The sequence below is a fragment of the Ctenopharyngodon idella genome, chromosome 10 (genome assembly GCF_019924925.1).
Source record: "Ctenopharyngodon idella isolate HZGC_01 chromosome 10, HZGC01, whole genome shotgun sequence".
NCBI classification, from domain to species: Eukaryota; Metazoa; Chordata; class Actinopteri; order Cypriniformes; family Xenocyprididae; genus Ctenopharyngodon; species Ctenopharyngodon idella.
In genome coordinates, this window is record NC_067229.1 from 8,286,455 (window position 1) to 8,296,427 (window position 9,973).

General features: G+C 37.2%; 1 protein-coding gene across 1 annotated transcript; it reads right to left on the reverse strand.

Moving 5' to 3' along the window:
- Positions 1-6,796: 6,796 nt before the first annotated feature.
- Positions 6,797-9,434, reverse strand: LOC127521627 (beta-1,3-galactosyltransferase 2-like). The gene has a single exon (XM_051910973.1). The coding sequence runs from the start codon at positions 9,124-9,126 to the stop codon at positions 8,110-8,112; it is 1,017 nt and encodes a 338-aa protein (XP_051766933.1). The 5' UTR covers positions 9,127-9,434; the 3' UTR covers positions 6,797-8,109.
- Positions 9,435-9,973: the final 539 nt, after the last annotated feature.

The window sequence follows — 9,973 nt, forward strand, 5'->3', positions numbered from 1 at the left end:
TTAGTTATATGCATATTGATACACTGGATGCAGCCCTTTTTAACAGAAAACTGTGTTTTTAGCGCCATCACCTGATCAGATCTGATATCTACTTTACAGTGTGTGTGTGTGTTCATAAAAAACAGGTTCAAACTGAAAGCGTTGCTGTTTTTAGACACAGTCAGTCTCCCTCTTTCTCTCTATGTAGTGTGACTGTTGGTATTAAAAGTTCAGGAACAGTGTTGAAGTCTTTGACCTCCGCAGACCTCTCAGTGTAGCGGAAATGACTTTACTCTGTGTAATCCCTCGCTTTCTCCTCCTTCTCTCCTTTCCTCCAAACCTGACTCAACCCATCTGCCCTCTCGGATGTAGCAGAATTGAAGCTAACATATTTCAGTCAAATCTTTTACATTTTCACAAAGTGCCAGTCCATGATTTGAAACATACCATGTTTTGATTTTTCAGATATTAAGACCAACAGGACAAAAACGTGGTCTCCTTTTTCATACCCTAGCAACTGTGGTACACATCTGTCGCTAATGCTAGTTAGTAATGTGTAAAGCTGTATATACATAGTGTAAGTTGCTCTTAAGCTCACCAGCTTTTGTTTGGTGGTGCTACATTGTTTTTTCTCATGGAAAAAGTGAAATTGCTGAATGGAATCTGGCCTGCAGCGTCCAGCTCTGTTTGTGTGTGTGTTGGTTCATATTCCTCAGGGGAGCCTGTTAAACAGCATCTGGTCCTTGGCCAAATACTGCCTGTTAGAAACCAACAAGTCAGCTCACACACTTCCCCTCTTGCTGTTTTATTTATTTTTCATTTAATTTTCATTTGACTTTTTTTAATCTCTTCTTTAATTCTCATTATTACCTTTTATTCCTTTCCCACATTTTTTTTTTTACCGTTCTTCTCCTTTATGTTTACTTTCCTTATCAGATAGAAGGGAAAGACAAACAGCCAAACTGCTGTAGTAAAACACTAACACTTTCTCTGAGATTGATGGTGTTTTCTTTATCACACACTTCCATGCTGTACTACATTGTAAAAAAGGCTGTGATACATTTTTTATAACATAAATTAGTTGTCATTTTTAATGTAATACATGTTGTTTTATCATAATATGTTTTTTTTTCATAAAGCAACAGAATGGTTGTTCATCATATGTCAGATATATGTCCATGCTAAACTCAGTCAAACTAGTTAGAGTTAAGTAAATTAATTCAATTTAAAGGTACACTATGGTAAGCCTATTATAATTGTTTATATTTTAGACCTTGTCAGCATGGTTTTCACAGGAAATTGCATACATATGTCACTTGCCCGTGCTTGTCTCGTCATATCTGTAAATAGCAAAAAGCTACTTTGACGTGTATATGGTGTGGGAGTGCACAGGTTAGAGCGAGAAAGGTTGACATGGAGCTTGCTAAATCTCGAACCTCCGGGGAATCACTTGTCTTTTAAAAAAAAAAAAAAACACAGAACAGAGTCTGCAAAAAGACAACGTGACAGTGTTGCCAAGTCTGCGTTTTTTCCGTCGAATTGGGCTACTTTAACACTGTTGCTGCGGGTTGTTCTTCATGTCTGCGGGTTGAAGCGACCCCAAATAACATAATATTTAGCCCCTGCAAAAAGGGATTTTACCCCCCGGAACGCAATTTTTTACCAGGGGATGCGATTGGGCTAGTTTTGAGTAGCAATTGGGTGGGTTTTGTTGTGAAAACCTGGCAACCCTGGTGACAGAGTTTGTAATAAAACAAGAATCAACATCAGCTTGGCTTTTTGACGAGAACTGAGGGATTTGAAATGTCGTTTTATTACTGAACAGGTAAGGTATTTTTTTAACAAATAAATTGCCTTATGTAGAGAGTTCATTGTAAAGCAGTGTCTATTGTAAATGGTAATTTCATTATGGTTGTTGTAGTGCTGTACTATTATTTTCAAGGAAATACGTGTCTGTTAATGCCTATAGCTACAGTAACATCTTCAGCTATTCAGCTTAAGATCCTTCCATCTAAACTATGTGTGTGTGTGTAACAGAATTATTTTACTTAACTCTAACAAATTATTTATTTACAGTAACAAACTTGTACTGACATGACAAATCGGTAGGTTAGTAAATAAGAAAATCAGTGAACAAAACTTTAAAACAAAACAGCTGGATTAATTATTGATACCCCAGTGCGTGCTGGGAAGAGGGCAAATGAGGCTAAACCATAAGATTAAAAAAATCAGTGTACACCTTTTTGAACAACAACAACAAAAAAAAGCATTAATCTAATTCACCCGCTATGCTTGATGGTTCGGCTTATTTTACTTTGTTTCGAGTGAACAAAGTAAATTGATATTTTTTAGGATTTTTACTCTTTTTGTAATGTTAGGATCTTGAAAATATCTCAAATGTCTCCCATTCCTGTTCTCATACTCATTTTCATTCTATCTGTCTGTTTGTGAACCCGTCTCACTTTCTCTGTTTGCCCGTCTATCTGGGTTCATTTTAATACATGTAGCTGTCTGACTGTAAACGTCTTCCCTCTGCTGTATTAATAGAAGAGCATGTGTAATGATAGAACCACCTGGCTAAAACACAGCAAACGGATCTAACACATTCACATTCTCTCTCTCTCTCTCTCTCTCTCATTTTATCACACTAAAACACAGCAAACGGATCTAACACATTCACATTCTCTCTCTCTCTCTCTCTCTCTCTCTCTCTCTCTTTCTCTCTTTCTCTCTCTCTCTTTCTCTCTCTCATTTTATCACACTTGCATGGTTCTCACATACTCTCCGCCTTATCTTCACAAACACATGCACACATTTTCCCATGCATCTAAACACAGCTAGTTACATCTCTGGAGAGTTTCCCCCATTCCTGTCCTCAGTTCTAACACCTGATCCAAAAGAATATCTCATATCAGAAGCAGTCTTAATCTGCACATACACTTTCCTATCTGACCTCACTTATAAATGATTATATATGCAATCTTAGATCGATGTGGTTTGGAATTTGTAAAATGTGACTGGACTAAATATATTTTTTTAGCTTTGTAATTTTGTAACTATTTTGTAGTTTGCTATTGAAATGTATATATTATTTTATTGAGAACTCACTTTCTTACAGCACTGATTTCAGTTTCCCAGTAAAAAGGTTTGCAGCAGGTGTGTGTGTGTGTGTGTGTAGCAGCAGCAGGACTTTACTGAGGCGTCAGAGAACAGCTGTGTTTGTTCACACTCCTTCAGGGCATGTGAGAGTGGCGTGGCTGATTATCAGTACAGCATTTTGTATGTGTGTGTGATCCTGCTAAATGACTGTACACACTGTCCATGAGCACACAGCTGATGATGATGACACTGCCAGCAGTACGGCCCCCTCCCACCCCAGCCTGCGACCTCAGGGTTACCTTCGTTCCCACAGCCCCAATGTACATGTCCTCATCGCTTGCCATGGGAACCCACAGGCTTTATGGAAATCTCTAGCCCCTCCTGCTGCCTGTCAGTAGTGAAGAGTGAAAAGACCTGAGTAAATATTTTATATTCAGGTCTAAAATCAGTTTAATTCCCTTCAATTCAATTTAATTCCCTTCAAATTTAAATTATATATATATATATAATGCATTTAACGCACTTGCCACACCAGATATCAGATAATGTCAGATTAGGCACAGAAAGTTCTGAATAGCTAAAACACAGGTCTCAGCAGGAAAAACACACATGATATATATCAAACAGGTTTTACAGGGGTTGGACAATGAAACTGAAACATTGGTCAATATAGTGTTGGATGGTTCATTCCTATATATGTGCAGCCTGGTGGCCAATCTTCACTGATGTTACATTCCATCAGTAAGAGCAGAGTGTGAAGGTTGGATTAGCAGAGCAATAACACAGCTGTACTTAAAATATTGCAATCCACACAACATAATGGGAGACATATCAGAGTTCAAAAGAGGACAGATTGTTTGTGCGCGTCTTGCTGGCTCATCTGTGACCAGGACAGCAAGTCTTTGTGGTGTATCAAGAGCTATGGTGTCTAGGATAGTGTTGGCATGAACCACATCCAACAGGAGTAACTGTCAATGCAAGAGGAAGCTGTCTGAAAGGAATGTCCAGGTACTAACCTGTATTGTAACCAAAAAACATAATCCCAATCTGCCACATTAAAGGGGGCCTATTATGCCCCATTTTACAAGATGTAAAATAAGTCTCTGGTATCCCCAGAATGTGTATGTGAAGTTTCAGCTCAAAATACCCACAGATCATTTATAATAGCACGTTAAAATTGCCACTTTTTGGGTGTGAGCAAAAACGTGCCATTTTTGAGTGTGTCCCTTTAAATGCAAATGAGCTGTTGCTTCTGGCCCCCTTTCCAGCAGAGGGTGGAGTTTTGAGGAACTCATGCTCCGGCAACAACAAAACAGGACAATCTCACTCACTGAAAATGCCAGAAAGGGCATTCATGTGCAATTTTTAACTAGGAAACTCTTGTTTGTGATAATTCCGATAGTACGTGAGGGTTGGGAATTGTAAAATGATCTGGTTCTGGTTCCGCCTAACGATTCAGGTTCCGGTAAAATTATTAAACAACTAATAAAAAAATAGTGGTAAGGAAAAATGCACAATACTCAATACTGTTTATTACTTGCTGTCAAATTAATTTACAGGTTGGCAATGTCAAAATTCAACATATATTACAGTATACGGATCTTCAAAAGACAAATTCCGAAACAAAGACACAACATTCTCATTTTCTACCAGAAACAGAACTAAACGGAAGAAGTGAGGAATAGCCTTTGAAAGTGAGGGAAAATGGAGCAGCAGAGCTGTCTAAATAAACAGGACAACCGTAGTATGTGTATGTATGTACAGTTGCAAGTAAAAGTATGAACCACTTGCAGAATCTGTGAAAATGTGAATAATTTAAACAAAATAAGAGGGATCATACAAAATGCATGTTATTTTTTATTTAGTACTGTCCTAAGATATTTCACGTAAAAGAGGTTTACATATAATCCACAAGACAAAAAATAGCTAAATTTATAAAAATGACCCTGTTTAAAAGTTTATGAACCATTGGTTCTTAATACTGTGTGTCATTACCTGGATGATCCACGGCTGTTTTTTTTTTTTTTTTTTTGTGATGGTTGTTCGTGAGTCCCTTGATTGTCCTGACCAGTTAAACTGCCCAACATGATTCTTCAGAAAAATCCTCCAGGTCCCGAAAATTCTTCAGTTCTCCAGCATCTTTGGCATATTTGAACCCTTTCCAGCAGTGACTGTATGATTTTTGAGATCCATCTTTTCACACTGAGGACAACTGAGGGACTCAAACACAACTATTGAAAAAGGTTCAAACATTCACTGATGCTCCAGAAGGAAACACGATGCATTAAGAGCCAGGAGGTGAAAACTTTTGAACAGGATGAAGATATCCAAATTTTTCTTATTTTGTTTAAATATAAATGTTTTTCATTTAGTACTGCCCTTCGAAGCAACAGAAGATACTTGCATGTTTCCCGGAAGACAAATTAAGTACAATTTACCTTGATCTTCGAATTCAAAAAGTTTTCACCCCCCGACTCTTAATGCATCGTGTTTCCTTCTGGAGCATCAGTGAATGTTTGAACCTTTTTTAATAGTTGTTAATTCTGCAAGATTCTGCAAGTGGTTGACATACTTTTTCTTGGAACTGTATATATATATATATATATATATATATATATATATATATATAAACAAAACAATATTTTAATTTAATAACCCAATAACCTTGCTAATGCAAAATTATCTGAGCTTAACAGTAAACAATATGGGCAACTGAATTAGCAGCGTTTTCCTAAAACAAATTATATTTGCCAACATTCTCCCTACATGACAATTTCCAAATTAAAATTTAGTTGAATTTGGTGAATTTTGTTGAATAAATGCCTATTTTTATGCAGACAAAGTAAAGCAACAAATGCAGCCATTATATGCACACTAAATTCCAAACTAAATCCCTAATATGAAAAAAAAAAAAAAAAAAAAATTAAAAATTCTGAAGGAAAATCAATGTGTCTGCTTTCTCAGGGAGAATTCTGGACCTCTCCTGGCTTATTGTATCTCCAGCAGTGGAGAATACCCTCTCTGAAGTAAGTTGAGTTCAAAAAATAAGGCTTATCGCACTCAACTTTTTAAGTTAACTCAACTAATTCGCTCCATATATATATATTCAGTTGCAATCATAATTATTCAACCCCCTTAACAAAATATTATGAAAACAATTCATCAAAGGCATCAGTAAACTATTGTACAAAGTTTATTAATACACATTTGAGTGATTCCGAGAATGTAAAGTTGACGAAAAAAAAACTGATTCTAAACATACGTGTACAAAATTATTCAACCCCCAAAAATCAAATTTTGTGCAGAATCTTTTATTCTTAATAACCTCCAATAAGTGCTGTATGTAAGTGCTTAGAAGCTTCTGTCACCTCTCCACTGCAATCTTGGCCCATTCCTCGCTTGAAAAAGCTTCCAGATCACTGATAGTCTTTACCACTGCTTTCTACAAATTCCACCAAATATTTTCAATGAGATTTCAATGTGAAGACTGTACAGGCCACTCAAGGACATTCTACGACTGATCCCTGAACCAAGCTTAAGTAGATTTGGATGTATACTTTGGGATGGCTGTCCTGCAGGAAAGTCCATTGATCATCAAGCTTCAGCCTTTGCCAAAATAACTTGATACCTTAAAAAAATTATGATGTCCTTCATACAGTCAAGATTTCTACTTCCTGCAACAGCAAAGAACCCCTAACAGGACTGGAGCACCTCCATGTTTGACCTGGGAGATGGTGTTCTTTTTTTTTTATTTAATATGAAGTTAAATAAACATGAATTTTACAGTAATGATTACACAGGTTAAACACCTCAATTTAATTTAAAAATTATTAAATAAAAAAAATACATTTAAATACATTTTACATACTTGTGAGTAAATGCTCTTTTATATTGGTGAGGCAGTTTGTGCAGTGTGTAAATTCTAGCGGCATCTAGCGGTGAGATTGCGAATTGCAATATAGAGAAGCTGCAGTGGCCATCACAGAACAAAAATGTCGTCGTCTGAGACAGCAGAGAGTAGCCAGGCAGGCAAACACGCTCTGTAGAGCAGTTTGTCCGTTTAGGGCTACTGTAGAAATATGCCGGCACAAAATGGCGATTTAACATGTAAGTGGACCCGCGGTGTATGTAGATATAAATGGCTCATTCTAAGGTAATAAAAACATAACGGTTCATTATGTAACGTCTTTATACACCACTGAAAACATAGTTATGTATATTATATTGCATTTCTGTAAATAGATCCTCCCAAATTTACACATTGCACCTTTAAATCACATTATGTTTTCATAGAGCATTAAACCTTCTAGGAAAATGTGATTTCTCCCTCTTATGATTATTCCAGAAATATTTAAAGAATAAATCAATTATGAAATCCACAAAACAGTAAAAATGAAAAATGGAATGTACATAAATTTAAAACCTTCTTCTGACTAACAGAAATTGTAATTAATGAATTGTATAAAATTACAAAATATAAATGACACCAGTTAGCAATCTTCCCCAACAGACATTTATGAAAAATACCCATGCCTTGTGAAAACGGTTCAACTTTTCAGTTAAAATGGATATTTTATGGAATTTCTATGTACATACAGTGTATTAATTCCGTATAATTATATATAGATTTTAACTTAAAATTTGTAACATATGTTAGGTTGTGCATATATGTTGTAATATTGTGGAACCGTCAGGTCGGTTCAGAAAGAACATGCTTTTAGTGCACTGCGCTGCTTTTTAATTGTTTTTCTATGTAAACAAACTTTGTAGACTTTTGACATCTACATCTCAAGCATCAGCATTGTGTTTTTAAAAACCTGTTTCCCGTTAAAAGAAGTTCAGCTTTAAAAATGCATCTCAAGAAGCTGTGTTCCTGTCCAGAATGTGTTCTGCTTGAAATGTTCCTCGCCCCATCAGAACATATTGTTAACAGGTTGTGACCATTTTTACAAAATGTTCTTAAATAGACATGTTTCTTGTCTTTGTAAACAGAAATCTATGTTTCTCATTTTTTTTTGTGCTTCTATACTTTTATGTGGGCCTCTTTACATCCTTCCAGATGTCTATTAGCTGCTGTGGGGATCCCAGGATTGTCGTAATGACCTTGAAAAAATCCTCTCGTATATACTGTCCCAGATAGGCTCTAAACTGTGAAGGGTTTGGGGGGGATGAGGGTGCAACACCCAACTGTTTCAGACAAGCACCCACATATGCGTCTTCTATGTTAAAGGCCTTTATGTCCTTGGAAGCCTCAACTATTTTTTCTGGCAGGTCATTGGAGAAAACATATCCCATTCCCAGCAGGTATGTGGGGTAGTACGGTTCGGGGTACAGCTCCTCTGACACGTACCATTTTGAGTTCTTGTCTCTAATGACGGGTCGGTTCCACATCACCATTCCAGTGATGTAGTTCTGTCTGGGTGTGTCGGGTGCCAATAGAAGGGTCATCAGGTTTTCCAGGTTTAAGTACATGTCAGAATCAACCTTCATACTGAAAGTCGCTTGAGGGCAACGAGTGGCCAGCCAGTCCATGATCACCATCGTCTTTATAGTCAGGTTAAAGTATGAGTCCACAAAGTTGCTCTGCAGTAAGTCTCTGTGTTGTCGGCTCTCTTCCTCCAGCTGCTGTTGAGTTTTTTCAGAGTCGGATCCTCCAGTCAAAGCCACCAGGAACAGAGTAATCACTGCTTTTCCCTGGACTGTGCTCTCATTCCCCCACGTGCTCCGGATGGCGTTACGAGCTGCTACCTGATTGGGCGCCACAGGGACCATCAAGACCAGGAATGGATTCTGCTTACATTTATCAGGTTCATCCAGAATGAAATGATAGTTGCTTGGATGAGCTATGTGATAATAAATTGCTGTACCTCTTTGTTGGATTTGTTGACCTGGCAAAGCTGCTAATGTATTTTTTTGATTATGATCTGATAAATTTACCTTATAATGAGTCTGATTCATGACTTTAGTAAACCATGTTTGAGGGAACCTAAGTGTGTCCAAAAAGAAATCAGAGGCATAAGCAATGGCAGACAATAAGAATGTCAACATAAGCAGCAGAATAAATGCACTTTTAATTTTATTTGGACCTTTATCCTGAGCCAAACTGCAGAGAGAAAAAAGAGAAACAGGTCAAAATGAGTCTCACAGTTTTTTTTTTTTTTAAATTAAAATATAATGTACCACAAAAATAACTGTTGCAAATCTTCGTCTACACGACATGTTTTCATATGACATGAACAACCAGTTAGTAATGATAGTTTCATGAATTTTTAATAACACAGAACTTGTTTCATTTTGACAAAGATAGCTTGCAGTAAGTCTGATTCAGAGAATTTATTCACTGAAGGATTCATCAGTCTGATGCAAATCGTATAGGATTTCCAAATCACGGGCTGGAGGAAGAAGGGGCGAGGAAACGCAGAGGCACAACGAGCAAAACACCACCTGCGTATTTTTGAGCGATTCATTAAAGCATTGATGGGCAAACTCGGTCCTGGAGGGCCACTGTCCTGCAGAGTTCAGCTCCAACCCTAATCAAACACACCTCAACCCACTAATCAAGGTCAAGCAGGTAAGTTTTATCAGGGTTGGAGCTAAACTCTGCAGGACAGTGGCCCTCCAGGACCGAGTTTGCCCATCCCTGCATTAAAGGATCTATCTTATATATAATTTGTTCATAAATTGTAGTCGAGAAATTTCTGTATGATGGTTTTTGCGATTCAGAAGAACGCGTCTAATGGACGCTTAGTCCATGATGTTAGGAAATAGTCATCATCATTTTAAATAGTGGGGGAAAGCAGTGTCTCGTTTGCGAATCCAAAATGGCGTTATGTCCAGTTTGCTTTTTATTACATTTATGAATAGTGATCGAGAAACAAGTTCTTCATCAAATGCA

Coding starts and splice junctions, on each gene's coding strand:
- LOC127521627 (XM_051910973.1), bottom strand. CDS start 9,126: ATGTTGACATTCTTATTGTCTGCCATTGCTTATGCCTCTGATTTCTTT.